General features: G+C 41.4%; 3 protein-coding genes across 4 annotated transcripts; all 3 read right to left on the reverse strand.

The window, feature by feature from the left end:
* Positions 1–430: 430 nt before the first annotated feature.
* asb11 (ankyrin repeat and SOCS box containing 11) lies at positions 431–3,532 on the reverse strand. Its single transcript, XM_037488772.2, has 7 exons — positions 3,413–3,532; positions 2,922–3,001; positions 2,724–2,831; positions 1,809–1,959; positions 1,596–1,730; positions 908–1,096; positions 431–835 (listed from the first exon to the last, which is right to left on the reverse strand). The coding sequence occupies exons 1-7, from the start codon at positions 3,507–3,509 to the stop codon at positions 711–713; spliced, it is 885 nt and encodes a 294-aa protein (XP_037344669.2). The 5' UTR covers positions 3,510–3,532; the 3' UTR covers positions 431–710.
* A 590-nt stretch (positions 3,533–4,122) lies between these two features.
* Positions 4,123–9,396, reverse strand: piga (phosphatidylinositol glycan anchor biosynthesis, class A). 2 transcript variants are annotated; one of them, XM_037489512.2, is made up of 8 exons: positions 9,237–9,396; positions 8,529–8,756; positions 8,280–8,441; positions 7,921–8,191; positions 7,446–7,578; positions 6,413–6,545; positions 5,424–5,630; positions 4,123–4,898 (listed from the first exon to the last, which is right to left on the reverse strand). In XM_037489512.2, exons 2-8 carry the CDS (start codon positions 8,724–8,726, stop codon positions 4,620–4,622), a joined length of 1,383 nt encoding a protein of 460 aa, XP_037345409.2. In that variant the 5' UTR covers positions 8,727–8,756; positions 9,237–9,396; the 3' UTR covers positions 4,123–4,619. The 2 variants fall into 2 exon arrangements, with proteins under 2 accessions (XP_037345409.2, XP_037345407.2); XM_037489510.2 differs by having other exon boundaries at positions 8,280–8,756.
* A 1,910-nt stretch (positions 9,397–11,306) lies between these two features.
* Positions 11,307–16,062, reverse strand: si:dkey-192g7.3 (putative butyrophilin subfamily 2 member A3). Its single transcript, XM_037489311.2, has 5 exons — positions 15,589–16,062; positions 14,036–14,332; positions 13,621–13,917; positions 12,730–12,819; positions 11,307–12,549 (listed from the first exon to the last, which is right to left on the reverse strand). Exons 1-5 carry the CDS (start codon positions 15,629–15,631, stop codon positions 12,527–12,529), a joined length of 750 nt encoding a protein of 249 aa, XP_037345208.2. The 5' UTR covers positions 15,632–16,062; the 3' UTR covers positions 11,307–12,526.
* Between the last annotated feature and the right edge of the window lie 50 nt (positions 16,063–16,112).

Here is a 16,112-nt window from a genome sequence, read left to right on the forward strand (position 1 = left end):
GTGCACAGCAGTCCACGACCACTGTCCGTCATGCTCACGTGTCACCACAAGAATACAATCATCTCTTCAACATGCTCTTTATAAAATACAGAACTTAAGTGGATACAGACATTTAGACTTTATAGTTATTTTGTGAGAATCTGCTTATTAATATGAGCCATAAACAAGTACCGACTGAATCAGCTGTGTGAACAGAAAACCCCATAGATATTTTCTTTTTGTTCCACACAGTGGTCTTCCTTTCCTTAAATGACATGTTCTGAGTCAGGTGCGTGGCTAGCAGTGACATCGTTAGTCCTCACCACGCACCAGTATGTGAGGAGTCGGGATAATTACGCTGTGTAGCCTTGCAAGCTCAACAGAGGAGCGAGGAGCCGGCTACAGAGGTCAAGTAAGCTAAACCAGAATTCCTTTTCAATTACGAACCGAGATAATTAGTTATTATTATCTCACTATGCAAAACCTGCAAACAGACGTGTTGCCATGGGAACATTTTTTAATGATAAAAAGTACATGGACACAAATGGCAAAGGACGTCATTAAAAGTATAAAATATAAAAGCTGATACATCAAAGTTACAGCAATATGAATGTTTTGGAACTCAAAATGCTTTTATCTAAGTCGCGTTCTCTCGGGTTAAACACCTTCTTTCCACTTGAAGGACAGCACAGTATATGCGGCACAGAGGGAGCCTCGGTAGCAGAGATGGATCATTTGTAGAGGAGAAAGTCCGTCACACTGTGAGGGAGGAGGAGCCCAGTGACTCTGTGGAGGCGACTTCTTCCCAGGCTCCGGCGAATACACAACCGACAGAGCTGACACAGAGAGCGGGGACCTTAAAAACAAAGAAATACTGTCAAATAAATCATACGGGTTCATGTAACGTGCATGAATATCAAGACCTCACCTTTTTTCTGTAGTGCTTCTCTCACTGCGCTGTTTGGCGAAGACAGATCCAGAGGAGTCTTTCCCTCTGAGTTCCTGCGACACTCATCAGCCCCAAAGTCCAGCAGGAGATCCACCACGTCGGCTCCCCCTGCTTGGACCGCCGCATGCAGAGGACTGTCCTGACCACACCCAATACGAACATCCGCTCCTACAGGTGCACACACACACACACACAGGAATGGTTCAACGCCTGAGGCCTGCGCACTAATTGGTACAGATTGTCCTTGTTCCATATGCTTTGTATAAATGATGACATTCAAATGTCATGAACTCCGATTTGCTTTTCCATATTTCACGGTGACAGCGTAGGCGTTACGGACCTCTGGATTGTTTATTTGTTTCGACCCCTCTCTGTAAAACAAATGGCCCCTTAAGGAAATTAGGAGGTTTGGAATCGGACTCTAACAGAGACAAAACAGACAAATGATCTGGTTTAGGGGAAGCATCTTTTCTTTACAGTGAGAGAGGAGGTTTGCTGCAGCTTGGATGTCTATATCTTGGAACAAAGACCCTGAGGAGCTCTCATGTTTAAGTTATTGTCCTGTGAAACCAAACAAGGAAAGTATTTGATGTTTCATTAACCTTATTTTACTGTTAGAGGAACTGACGGATCGCTTATGATGGTGCTGGACCTTTTTCTGACTGACCTGACTGTAGCAGCAGCCCAACGCAGGCTGCGGCCCGGGCCATGCAGGCAGAATACAGCGGCGTCCCTACCACAGGCGACTCCACGTCGATGTGGGCTCCATAGGACAGCAGCAGCTCCACACACTCTCTGTGACCTGATGGAGGACCAACAACATCAGAATCTGGGGACTGACCGACCCGGTCTTGACACCTACGCACGTTTGCACACGCACCTTTCTTGGCGGCTTCGTGGATGGGGGAGGCCAGCTGGCAGGGGGTGTGGGTAGAGGCCCCGTGCTGCAATATGAGCTTGACACAAGCAGCACTGCCGCTGCTGCAAGAGTTGAACAGAGGTGTGGCGCCATCTGTTGATACTGTCTCAACCTACGGGGAGATTTAAAAGAAATTCAAATATGTTGGTACCCGGCTCCCGACAGTACAACCCAAACACTGACAGAACTAGAGATCCGCTCTGGGTTTGCCAGCAGGCGGTGAACTCCAAGCACAATTGTAGTCTTTGAGAAAACAACCGTATTTCTTACTTGATTTATTCCCACAGTGAACATTGTACTAATATGTTTATAGTTTCATGTCAATAACTTCAGGTATCTTTTGAGTGGCCATGAAGCGTTAGGGCCAGCTAACAGTGATCAACAGGCCACTATCAGAACCATATACAGCGTCACTATGTCACTTCATTCAAAATATGGTAACGTCTGTCCATTGGTTGCAAAAAATAAACACTAAACGATGGCCGTATTTCAAGATGGCAACGGTGAAATGGCAAGCATCACCTATGTATATTTTTCAGATTTTGGCAGCTCAGAAAAGGCCACAAATTGCCTTACATATACAGTACTCATTAAAACCCAAGGCTATTATTAAATGTGTAATAATATGTTTTGTATGTGTTTATGTCGAAGACAACGTAGTCAATCAAAAGAAAGGAGAGTTTTTACAACTTTTTTAAAGCTTCCATAGTCAAATTGTTGATAATGAAATATAAGTTGCGTCAAAAGTTTCTCTCTCCGGAGAAATACCTCAACTATATACGATGCCCAACTATTTACCTTTAGTCATTCCCAAAATAAACACAAACACCAAAAAAAACAAGCTTTGTCTTCAAACAGAAAACACAATGTTCTTACATTTGCACCATTCTCCAGCAGGAACTTAGCACAAGCATAACGGCCCCCAAGGCACGCCTCGTGGAGAGGAGAGACTCTGTCCAGGGTGAGCGTGTCTACGTGGAAGCCCTGCAGGGGAGTTGAGAGCGGAGAACAGTGAGAAACAGCCGTGAATGTGCTGTGCATCGCGTGCACTCACCGGTGGAAACACAACATTACCTGAAGGATGAGGCTTCTCAGGTGTAGCAGCCTCCCTTGGTAGGCGGCTTCATGGAGAGGAGTTCTGTCGGACCAGAAGTCTGAGACACAGAGAAGATCAGGAATGTCTCAACATTTAGAAAACAATCGTATGCACTACTGGCCCACCGCATCTATCTGTTCATTGTAATGTTAAGATGACCAAATTTAAATACACGTTTATCCAGTTTCCCAGGGTCACTCTAAACCCAAACAGACTGGAAAATACAACCATCTGCTTGGTGTTGGCTATCTGAGACCCCAGGCAAAAATACTTACATGCAAAGTTTGAATAAAGAACCAAAGCACTGTGAAACTAATTCAAAATACGTGCACAGCAAAACCACACTGAATCGAATGTTTCTCCATTTTTGTAAGAAGTAACAGAAGTAATTCATTTGTTAATCTTAATTTCTCCAATATTACAACCAAAGTGAGCTGAAAGAGCTTAAAATGATAAAGAAATAACTCACCAGCCATCAGCGGGTTGCATGCTAACCCCTGGTAGATGTACAAGGGCCTGTGCCAAGGTTGTGAGCAAAGGGAAACCGCTGTCTGAACATCGGCCATTATGACGAAGAGAAACAGCAGAAGACTCCTCAGGACTTCAAGGCTGACGCACAAACCTGACGGCGGCCTTCCTCCCTCTTATCTGGGTCCTTGGCCACTTCCCCCACATTGCCACCTCCCGCCTCCACCCTCGTCCCAGCCCATGGAATCCACAGTATATCCATAACAATGCATCTTTGGAAGGGTCTGTACTGATGATACAACTTCACTTGAGCACAAAGAAATGTGCCTGCATACAGCCAAAGGCAAAGGGACAACAGGATCTGACAAGTTTCAGTTTGGATATCTGGGTAAACAGGAGTGTAATCCAGCTGCTTTTACTTACATACTTTTGCCACTTCTAGACTCAAGTGTTCCCTAGAAAAAGGCTCAATCTCCCACTACTTTTAATACGTTATTTGTTTTAGATGTCTCCATGGGAAGCGATCATGACGCAATGCAAATCTCCTTTAAAAGACAACCGGTCTCTTTTACCTACGTTTTCACAAATGTGTGTCTTGTCATGCACTCTGCATTCCACAGAGCAGTATCACTTATCACAAAATTCTGAGAAAGTAGTTGTTTAGAAAGATGAAACTGCTCAAATGCTGTGGACAATCTCAATAAGATGCATAAATCATTAGAAAGTAGGGTTTATTTCTCAGTCTGAGTATTTAATAAATACGAAACTTCTTAAATTATTAAACAAAGGAGTGGTAATCATTTTAAAAGCACACAAATAAACTCATTTGCCCATATCGTTATATAGCTTTCCACAAAACCACTGATTTATATAAAGTGTGCATCAAACTGAAGTTAGTTTATTGCAATCATGTTTCCCAGTAACAATACAATCAAGCAGCCCTGTAATCCCTCTGCTCAGTTCCATTTATACCAAGTCTGATAAAAAAATGCTTATTGAAGCTCCCAGAAGTGGCACAGAATTCATTTGAATGATTAAATATAAAAATAGCTCATTCGAAGTCTTGCTCTCACAAGAGGTCCCTTTTGATAAGTAAATGTAAACAATGTCCAGAGTTACCAGCACATTCAGGGAGCCACGTTTATAAGTTTCCACCCCACAGAGAACATATGCCTTCCTGTCAGAGTTACGGAGCCATCACATCGTCGTCATTCTTGGTTCTGCCGCTTGCTTGCCGGGCATTTTTTCGAATGAGCCCCGACTTCACCGAGTGGTCCCTGCCTCCACAGTCCGTGACGGCCGGTAGCGTCCACAGCGATGTCCATGACCCGGTCCGGCACCCACCACTGCAGGAGCAGCAGGAACAGAAAGTCCAAAACGGCCACAAATGCAAAGATGGAGCCGGCCACGGGGCCACAGTGGGCCCTCAGTCTCCGCAAACGTCTGTCCAGGGGAAGCACCTCCTCTCCGGCTACGCGGTCGTACACCTTTGGAGGAAAGCAGGGCACATGATGATCAGTGGGAAGCCCCCAGCTGGGTGAACATGCACAGAAGAAAACCGATTACAATTGGAAAGGATGTTTACATGTACTGCAGTAACCCAGCAACTCCTTCATACTGCAACTGTATTAGTGATACAAGATGCAGCTGCTTGATGACTTTAGTTTGTATTGTCAAAATAGTCAATTGTTTCTCTAAAATAAACAATAAAAAAAAAATTGTTACTAGTAAAAATGTGTTGTCTGTTGTAAACATGGCTGACAAAGAGGATAGACATTTTTTTATTAAAAACACGATTTAAGATATATGATTTAAGATGACTTCAAACCAGTTCCTTACATCTTACCCTTTAATCAAACATCTGCGTTAACACCCTGAAACTAAAGCTTTAGCGGTAGCTCGCATTGTTCTGTAAAAAAATAAAAAGCTGAAGAAGAAGAGGGTGGGAAGAACATGCAAAAGATCTGCATGCAATTGGGAGGAACACCAGGTTTCAACAATAGAGAACTGACCTTTTCGGTCCTCTCTGCAACGTTTCTCCAGGTGTAGAGCTTTTGCACACGAGCATGGATGGAGGCGGGGGAGGGGACCGTCCCTGCGCGCTGCCGGGCGATGACCGTCTCCAGACCGTCACATAAGCCCCGCACAGAAGCCTCACACATGGTAATCAGCTCCTCAGGCAACACCTCTGGAATGCCCCCCACACGAGTGCTAACCACCTGAAAAATAAAACAGTAGACACACATAAATAAGACGTGCGTTAATGTGTGTTTTCTACTCAACTTTGCTGGTTTCATCAGTCCGTGATGGACTTTTAATCAATTGTATCTCAGTGTTGCATAATGGTAACTATTAGCTATGGCCCATTTTTCCCTTTATGAATGGAAAACTTATTTTAAGCAGTGCAATGATCTTTGCAATAGGTTGAGCAGCTCCCTACATGCCCACAGCGACAGGAAATCTGTGATGATCCAGACGAAAAGGGCAGTTTCTGTAAAGCTGGTTGTTTTAAAATTAGGAAAGAGTCTTGCGGTACTGTTTTGGGGCCATCGTCAGTAAATAGTTAAACATGGTATATACAGTTGAAACAGTTAAGAAAACAGTGATTGATCATGGTTTGTGTTATTGTATTCTATTCTTTTCTATTGTAAAATCAAAGGACAAAAGAATAACGGTTTTAGAATGTAATGAAAGCAAATTTCACTGAAACAGGCAGTGAGAGAGAGAGGAAGACAAACCGGGAGACAGTATTCTTCTCTCGAGTTAAAGTTTGTTGTTGAAAGTAAAAATGCTGCTTCCATTCTTTCTTAGATATTGGAAACATTGCCTTTAATATTTAAAAGAATCATGATTATTACATGAATACAATAGCCATCATTTACTGCTCTCCAGCAGAGGGTGCTATCAGTAAAATCCTCAGCTTGCCTTGTAATTTAACTTTGAAAATGAAAGCTGAATGATCATTTTCAATCCTTGAACTATTGTGTGAATGCCGACTTACCTGCAGTCCACAGCTGGCTCCTTCTACAATGGCCATGCAAAACGCTTCGGTGAGAGACGTGTTGAGGAAGATGTGACCCTGCACCAGAACTCCACGAACATCTTTATGCTCCAATGCCCCGAGCAGACGGACCCTGAGAGGCACCAATTCAAAAGCACAAATAATACAGTAAGGGAAATGCCATTTGAATGGGGAACTTGCTTGAAAAAAATATATATTTTCAAATCCTCATTTTTAAATAATTTTTTACCAGAACTCTCTTCTATGTTGAGAGTTGCATGTGAGCAATACCCATCAAGCACAGACAAGTTGATGAGCTGTGCCACTGAGCATTTCATTTATCGTGGAAACAGGAGTTCATTTGGGCGGTGTTAAGAGGATGTGGGGGAGAGTCGTGATTAACTTAAAGAAAAAAGAACAATTCATTCTGGGTAAGTGGATTTCTGAGCAAGTGAAGAAGAAAAAAAAGCATCATTGTTTGGCGCTGCCGTCACCCACAAACCCAGAAACCAGACTGTTGGTCCAGGCTAATTCCTGCATCTTCACGACAGAGTCACTAATCATCGTATTTCCACACACATCCCTGGTTTGTATTTGCATTGTATGAATATCTAACTATGAAGAAAGGAATTCCTCGAAGTGCCGTTTGTGTGTTTTACACACACTGCTCGGGGCTAAAGGCAGTGCTTTGTCAAATGTTATTACATTTGGGTAAATTAGATTGCTATTTCAACAAACTTTATGTTTTGCTAAGTTCAGAACTGTAAGTCAAAAAACCAAGATGATCATTTTCTCCCCTGGATTTGACAGGTTCAGACAAAAGCCATGTCCACTCGCATCTAGGTCCTTTTTCCCTCTAGATGAGTTGGTGTCAAGCATTCGGCCCGCTGCAGGTGCTTAGTCCCCAAATGTGCACTGCACTAGTGAAATATTTGTTGAAGGCTTTGTCAACTCTGTTCACAGCCGCATTAAAACATTGTCGCAGAAAGATGTTTTAGTGGTACCCATTAAAAAAACATTCATGCACCAGTACCTGTCGTGTAGTTGGTATTTCTCTCTCACTTCCTCCAGCACGAGTCTTTTCGGCCCCTCTCCACCAATTAGAAAGTGCAGATCTGGATGCTTAAGGCAGAGCTCCGGGATTATTCCACCAAGAAGATCTATTCCTTTAGAAGAATAAATTATGAACAGTTATTTAGACAATGATGCAATAAAATACATAAATGAAATTAAATGTATTAAAGCTAATTATAGTATGAGGATTCAATTTATATTGGCAATACTAATATTAATATTCGAATGCTAAAAAAAACACATATTATAATGGCTTGTTTAACCATTTTAAAACCATCCCATCAGGTGTGACTTACTTGTGTCAACATGAGGGCTTGAACAAAAAATGGCTTTGTGTCTTATTCACAATGACATTCGGCTGCACCCACTGTCCAGCAGAAATATGAACTTATGAGCTAAAATGGAGTAAAATATATAAAACAATATCTCTATACCTTTGCGGTACACAAGGCGGCTGACCACAACAATGGTGATCCTGTCGTCATGGCGCTGGGAGGGGTCGGGGGTGAAGTCTGTAGGGTCAACAGCGTTGGGAATAACAGATACTATCTTTGGATCGAGGGCTGCACGGAGCACAGTGTTCTCCTTACTGGTGTACGACACGCACACAGTGTGGTTGGTGTCGCACAGCGACACAGTCAGAAGCTTGTTGGTCAGCACGGAACTCACATCAGCAAAGCCGAAGAGCGAGTGGTCAGTGAAAACCTGTAAAGGATAACACGCTTTAAATTTATATCTGCATATTATCTGCGACATAATGATTTTGAGACTTGGCACGTAATAAGTCATGTACCGTGTTAAGGCCCATGGTCTTGGCGTGGAACAGTGCATCGTGCCCCATAGCCGAGAATGAGCTGTGTGCGTGCACCACTGTGATGCGTTCCCTTACAAACACGCAGCGCATCAGTGGGAGACTGTGGAAGCAAGTGGTGGCTGTTGACTGGTTGTACATCACCTGCAGGGGGAGGTAGTAGACCTTCAGTCCGTTGGTCAGGTGCCGGACACCCTTCCTCCTGCCATAGGCATGCGTGACAATTACCACCTTGTGTCCATTTTCAATCAAACACTGAGATAGCTGGTAAATGTGGCTCTCTACTCCTCCCATATTTGGATAGAAGAAGTCCGACACCATGCAGATGTTGTGCTTCCTGCTGGGCACCAGGGCAACGTCTTTATGAGCTCCAGAGACACTCTGGGTTGAAGGGTTGTTCACAGCATGGGATCTCCTTCGTTGACCCATTGTAGATATCTTGTGTGGCTGTGCACCTCACTGAAATTAGTCAGTAATTAGTTTTTAGACAGCAAGAGTGATTTTTTTTCACAAAAGGTTTCAGCATTCCCTTTTTTCAAAATCATAAATGTGAGAATTAGCTTGTTTCTATGTGAAATGTCACCAGAAATTCTGTATTTTGGGGTTTCAGCTATTTATTTGTTGATTGTTTAGGTTTCTCTGAGCCCGAGGTGAAATCTTGTTTTTTGCTTCAATTGGACCAACATTATAAAGCTCACACATAATTAGGTTAGAACAAACGACCATCTTAAACCAAGAATTTGCAATCTCTTTATTCGGAGATTAAGGGTAGCTGCTGTAATGTTAACGATATTTGACTATTAGCCAACTATTCTAAGCTACATTAACATAACGTGAGTTAATAATACATTATACATTAGCATTAAGCTAACCAGCTCTGTTCACATTGAATCACTTTACAGACAGGAAAGCAATTTCTATATGTACGAATTATCTTACCGTGGACAAAATGTCAATCCTGTAGCAGCCTATGAAAATACACAGAACTCATCTTCAGATTTTGATTAATTTCTACTCGCGAGCTCCGAGATAGAAACCAGTTACCCGCCTGTAGCACTTCCTGTTGCGTGACTGCGTCACACGCAGTGACGTAATGATACTCCCATGGAGCTCTCGTGCACATATGCTGTAGGGACGTTTGAGGTTTTTATATGTTATTGTACAACACGGCTTCCACACGGATTTTGGATTATATTCCGCCATTTGCTACAGAGGAACAAAAACAAACAACGACCAATAGCATTGTATGTGGAGGGCGCAGGATGAGTTAAGGGCCCTTTCTAAATATGCATTCTTGTGTGGACTTTTGTTCTCGTGGACTCGTGAAACGTCATCAGTCGCAGCCCGAGTACTGTTCCAATTCTAAAGTCCGCATCTGGCCGAGAACGGTCACAATACCCGGATGTGACTCGCCCCGCCCATTTTACCGGGCATGCATCGGAGCAGGCTCGTCTGTTCTTGTGAGAGCCAAATATCCCAGAATGCATTTCACCTCAGCAACAGGCAACGACAGAGGAAAATAAACAACTTCATGTCGAAGTTTATAAATACTACTTTATTTAAGTAACGTAATGTAATTTTATGACTGAAGTTAGTTGTTAAAGCAACTTTTGTTGTTAAAGTAAATATTTGTCAACATTCAGCCTTCGTAACAGTCTGCTCCGTGGATGGAAATGTGAGGTGTAGTTAACGGACCGTCAGACCCTCCAGCACCGGGCGGTCAGCTCATCTCAGCCCAAAGAGAGCAGCCTGTTTTCGGCGAGTCTTCTGTGAAATGCTCCGCCGGTTTTCACGTCTCCGTAGCGGTTATACATGAGATATAACTGTACTATAACGAGTCTTCATAAGTTTTAATGTGGTGTCAGAGACTGATGTTGTTCACCGGTTACGTCTGTTTGAGGACAGAGTTTAGATTCATAACTTCATGTTTATATGTAACTTTAACGTATTGTCTGTATCCGCAGAGTGCAGCTTGTTTATTATCCATCATTGTGCATTAAAACTAACGATGTTTTAATTAAAGCACACGAGGAGACCGTCCTCGAGACTCTAAACCGGCAGCAGAACTTCAGTTTCAAAGAAAATCTGATGCTCTGAATTATAATAATAATGAATAAAAAAATCCACAGATGAATTATTATATAGTTTTTTGTAAGATCTTTGATATGTGGTCAGCAGCTTGCTGTACGAGGACCACTACACTGATTATCAGCCTCTTGATGTTTGAGTAACAAACGGTAGGTGTGTGTGCATTCAAATATTTTAGTATAATAGTTTATTTTTTGTTACTGTATCCCACCTCCTCCTCCTAAAATGATAAAGCTAATTATTTTATAACTGATTATATATATATATGGTGCTCAATATTATATATACCATTTCTAATTTTAAATGAAAATGAGACAAACGCTTGTTAATAGTAAAATATTTAAGTCAAAAACTAAATTAAAACGTATTAGCAATACCAGCTGACGTGGTGACGTCATCAAGTCAGCTGCTGTTCCAATTGCGGAAATGACCGTTCTCCCGAACCTGCGAGTCAGGACTCCCGAGTCTGTCTCCCGAGTCTATTCTCGCGGGAACGCAAGTCCGTTCTCGCCGTCTCAGGTATTGCGAAAGGGCCAAGGGATGCCAGGGGAAGTACGCTGTTATGAAATCCAGTTGTTCGGCAGCTGATACATCTGTGTCTCTCGTAGATGGTTGAACTGGCTTGCTTGTGTTTTCGCTTTCAATTTCCCCGTAGTGCTTTGCAGGCCCCTCTTCTGACCATTATCACTGTTACTCAGAAGATTTAATGCCAATGATGTTCTGGTTGGTTTTATCATACCGCTGTAGAGCCTTCTTGTCCTGTACCGTACACACCCCATGCCAGTTTGAATGTCCACCATCAAGATTTTGTCTATTGTTCCTTGAGTTGGCGAGAAACTTTGTCTCCACCAAATAATATTTCCAAAATTATTATTTTTTAAATTCAAGTGTTTATTAGATATTCAATAAAAAACATGTTAAAAAACGACATTTTTTTTACAGATTCTTTTAATATATCACATTTGAAACATCAGGCATATTTATACAATTTGACGAGAATGTTACATGGAAATTTTGCATTCTAAAGTTTCCTTATTAAATACGGCTGTTTGTAATCTTTTTTCACCAGGATGGAGAGGTGTGATGAGCAAGAAGCTTTTTAAAGGATCAATATCATCTCTTTGGGGTTTTTCTGAGGTCCACTCGGAAGGTTGTTGTTTTTCTGCCTGTATGAAGTCTCGTTGGTGTTTGTTATCCGGCGGAATAGTGACAACAGAGATCACCTCATGTGTGGGTTTGCAGTCGTGTGTGAACAGCAGGAACAGCAGGGTGCTGAGCACACAACCCTGTGGGGCTCTGTTGTTCCAACATTTTGATTTCTATGATAACTATCTAATTTAACTCGTCAAAACACATCAATTCATAGAAAAAAATGACAAACTGGGAGGATAAAAAACGACAAGACTCAAAAAGTTGTGACAAAGAAGTTGTAAGGTTTGTGGATAAATGGTTTGCAGAGGTTTTCTTCACCGACAACGCATTTTTAGTTTACATTTCAACCCACCGATGAACTTAAAAAACACACACATTCAGGCATATCACATGTCATTTGAATATCTTTTTTTGCTTTGGATTTGTGTGCTTGCCTGTCTGGCAAAGCAACAGAGACAGAGACAGAACTAACAGATTGAGGTAGGCTCTACAATACATTTTTACAGTATTCATCTTTTTTCCTCATTTTAAAGGGTCTAATGTATATACAAATGTATTTTTTTCGTGTGGTGATTTTTTTTTAATGATAATGATAACTAATTACATTTAAATGTATCACTACATCTTCACATCAGGGAAATCTCTTTATAGTCGGTAATCTTGAAGGAAAGATGATCAACACATCCCGGGAAACATCCATAAAAGCTTCCAGGTTAAACATAAACACCACATTAACATTATAAACATCACATTTCGGCATAAACACAAGATGAAACCAGCTTGAAGGCCGTATTGGAGTGCTCACAATGCCAAATTCCTAACCAACCACAGTTTGGTGGGAATGTAGAAGTCTATATTGTGACAGTTTGGTTATTGAGTTTGTATCTCTACGGTTGAAATGCACTTACCGTAAGTCGCTTTGGATAAAAGCGTCAATTGAATGAATGTAATCTTATTCTTATGTCTTTAGAAGTTTGTTTGTTTTCACTTCATTTGTGTCCTCTGGAAATGCCTATATAGGATAAAAGACACAAAAAGAGAGATCCAGTTACAACAAGACATTTCTACACTGAAGAGCAATAGGGGTAGGGCTCAACTTAACATCTGAAAGAAGTATTGTGTAACTGTGGTTTACAGCTCAAATACAAGTACTCTTTGAATAAAGGCCTCTGATATTATGGCAAAAACTTACTGTAAAACAAAAAGAGGCAAAGTCCAACTGCCAAACAAATGGGGACGACTTTTATGGACCGTATGCGTTTTGGAATTTCACGGATAGGTTCTGTGGAATAAAATTACATTAATAAGATGCTTTACAAAATAATTGCAAACAAAATAATTTGAGGTCACATCATAAACAACATTTTACAACATCTTGTGTTATGATTGTTGCTTAAAATAACTTTTTCAACAGTAAATGAATGGATTGACTCCGTATAGGAAATGTTTCCTGACCCAAAGTGAAAGAGTTCAAGTACCTCGGAGTCTTGATTGAAATTGAGGGGAAGATGGCAGTGTGAGTTTGGCCGGAGAATCGGAGCAGTGGGGGGACGGTATCGAACTAGCTTTACCGCAGCGTCGCAAAGAGAACTGAGCCGGAAGGCAAAGCTCTCAACCTGTCAATCTTTCTTCCTACCCTCATGGTCATGAAGGATGGGTCATGACCGAAAGAACTAGGTCACGGGTACAAGCGGCCAAAATGGGTTTCCTCAGGAGGGTGGCTGTCGTCTCCCTTAGAGACAGGGTGAGAAGCTCAGCCATCCGTAAGGAGCTCTGAGTGGAGCCACTGCTCCTTTGCGTGGAAAGGAGCCAGTTGAGGCACAGCCAGCTGGGAAGAGGCCCCGGGGAAGACCCAGGACGAGGTGGAGAGATTACATCTCCTACACTGTCCTAGGAACGCCTTGCGGTCCCCCAGTCACAGCTGGTCGATGTGACCATGGAAAGGGAAGTTTGGATGTCCCTTGCTGGAACTGTTTCCCCACGTGATGCGACCCGGAGACTTAAAAAATTGTAATGAATGGTAATAACGGGCTGAATGTAAGTGTAAATACTTTTTGAAATAGATGGAGAAAAAAAAAGTTACCAGCCGATCCATCACAGACGTAGTTCAGGATGGTTGATACGTTGATGGCTTTGACATCACACATAGGTTCTGAGGTCCAGTTGAGGTTGGTTCTGAGTTTGCTGCTGAAATTGTAGATGCCCTTAACTGCATCTGTGTGGTTTTTGTGGGATATGTTGGTTGTGGCTGAATTGGATAGAAGCTGTCCATCCAAAGTCCACTGAATCCAAGCCTCTCTGTAGCGCCCTCCCGCTTTACACTGGAAAACCTTCACACCTCCACTCACTCCGTCTTCTTTCTGACAGACACTGTAGCTCGCTGGTGGGAAAAGACTCAAGATCAAATTCTGCAAGATGTTGTACCAATGATTTAAATTGGTGGGTGCATTAATGAGTGATCAAATACTGCAGGTCTGTGTAAGGAATTAATGAGTCACCAGAAACGATGAGATATACGCTGGATTTCTCGTAGATCCTGTTTGTGTGAAAACAGCATTCGTATATCCCCTGGTCCTCTGCTGTGATATTGGCAAGGAGGACAGAGCAGTTATTTCTGCTCGTCTCCCAGGTGGTCCTGCCCGTGTACCTATTTGACTTATTTGACATAAATGAAAGCGTCTCGTTGAAGACCACCAACTTCTCATTCCACTGCCACTGAAAGTCTTTGTCATACTTGCATCTGCATGGCAGGAGGACACTGTCTCCTAAGACACCTTTAATAGTCGTGTTATCACCTAGAGAAGAAAAGATAAATTAGGATAAGTTCAGTTTTGAGACTATTTCTGAAATATTTTTTTCTGTAAAACAGGTCTGCCTTGAAAACTTGAGTTAACTGAAATAAATTGAAATATTAAATATTAAATAGCAATATTCATTATTGTTTTAAATAGACAACCACGACTGAACATGTTTCAACGGCTAATGTAAGCTTACGGTAAAAAGTAATCACAAGCAAATCGTCTGATTTGCTGGTGGAACCTGATCAATTCTCTCCTTTACTGTACTTAAGTGTTAAGTTTAATATGTCACTGTACATTTACAGTTTCTAACAAACAGGAATGCATTAATAAATGGATTTTAATTATGTAAAAGGGGCACTTCCCCTCTTGTTACTCAAAGTTATTTTCTTCTTTCTGGTTTTCTATCCCATTAATCATCTCACAATCCCCCTGGATCAGCTGCAACAGTTAACACTTATACATTTAAGACGTGCTCATCTGAATAACATGTCAGTCACATGGGCCCGTTTTTAAGAATGAGTCCTTTAAAAAAAAACTGTGGCCAAAGAGTTGAGACCATTACAGCATTCAATATCACAATATCCACTTCTATTGTTATCTTGCCGTAACATTAGATCTGCTGGTGGCCTCTTTTTGTTTTTTTCTTCTATCAAATTATTCTTATTCTACTTACTCACTTTTACTTGAGTACGTTTTTTATTTAAGGATGTATTTCTTTGTTATCAACCACTGGCCCAGTTTCTGTAGAAACATTGATGTGTGGAGTGAAATCTCAACAGTAACAGACCACACTGTTTACTTTCATTCTCTTCTACTTTTTAATGCAATGTGCTGGAATTTTACGTGATTTTGTCTTGTTTAGAAAAATAATCGTATCGCTTTAACATTTTCAATAACATCTTCATTCTAGAAGAAATAACTTGTCCATAAAGAATTTATGACAGTAATAACTGTTATCTGTGATTCATGTTAAGCTATATTCAAGTAAGGTCATATTATGGACTTGCAATCTATTAATTACTGTGCCGGTTTCACTGAGGTTACCCGATTGAGTAATGTCTGAACGTCAGTGAATAGAACACTGTCACTTTATACTTCTCACTGAAGGAAAAGCAATTGTTTATCCCCGAGGTCATGTAAACAATGTTAAAATATTAAACTAAATAGCGCACTAGTCCTGGCGATATCCAATACAAGAAACAGTGTGGTTTCCAACCAAAACAAATGGTTTCAATGATTTGAAGACTTACCTGAAACATGTAACACCATTAACAGTGCCAGGAAGGTCCTCATGTTACGTCCTGCGAAGCTCGACGATTAATGTCTCTGGAGCGTATTGAGGACTATGCGTTCGAATTGCTAGATAACTGTTTGTAAAGGCGGTCAATATTCCGATCTGTTCCGTAACGTGTGGTTGTCTTAAATGCATTGATCCAAAGATCCGCCAAAATGTGGTAGAAATCTCAGCCCGTGAACATGGAAGCAAATCGCACAACTACGGTCAATTGGTTAATCAAGAACGAGAAAGTGAAACTAAGTCAAAGTTCAGCGCCGAGTTTCCGGATAGGTTCAACATTGACCAATCCGACATTCCATCAGGAAAATGCAATAATAACCTCCAGAACAGTAACCATAACGCTCTGTGATAAATACCCTATAAAGGGATGAATAGTTATAGCGCAAGAATCTGAATCAGCTTTATTAGAATGTATTAGAATGTAGGACAACAAAACTATTTAACAACAATACGTTATACAACATAATTATTTGTAAA

Source organism: Pungitius pungitius, chromosome 10, assembly GCF_949316345.1.
Source record: "Pungitius pungitius chromosome 10, fPunPun2.1, whole genome shotgun sequence".
In the NCBI taxonomy this organism is placed as follows: Eukaryota; Metazoa; Chordata; class Actinopteri; order Perciformes; family Gasterosteidae; genus Pungitius; species Pungitius pungitius.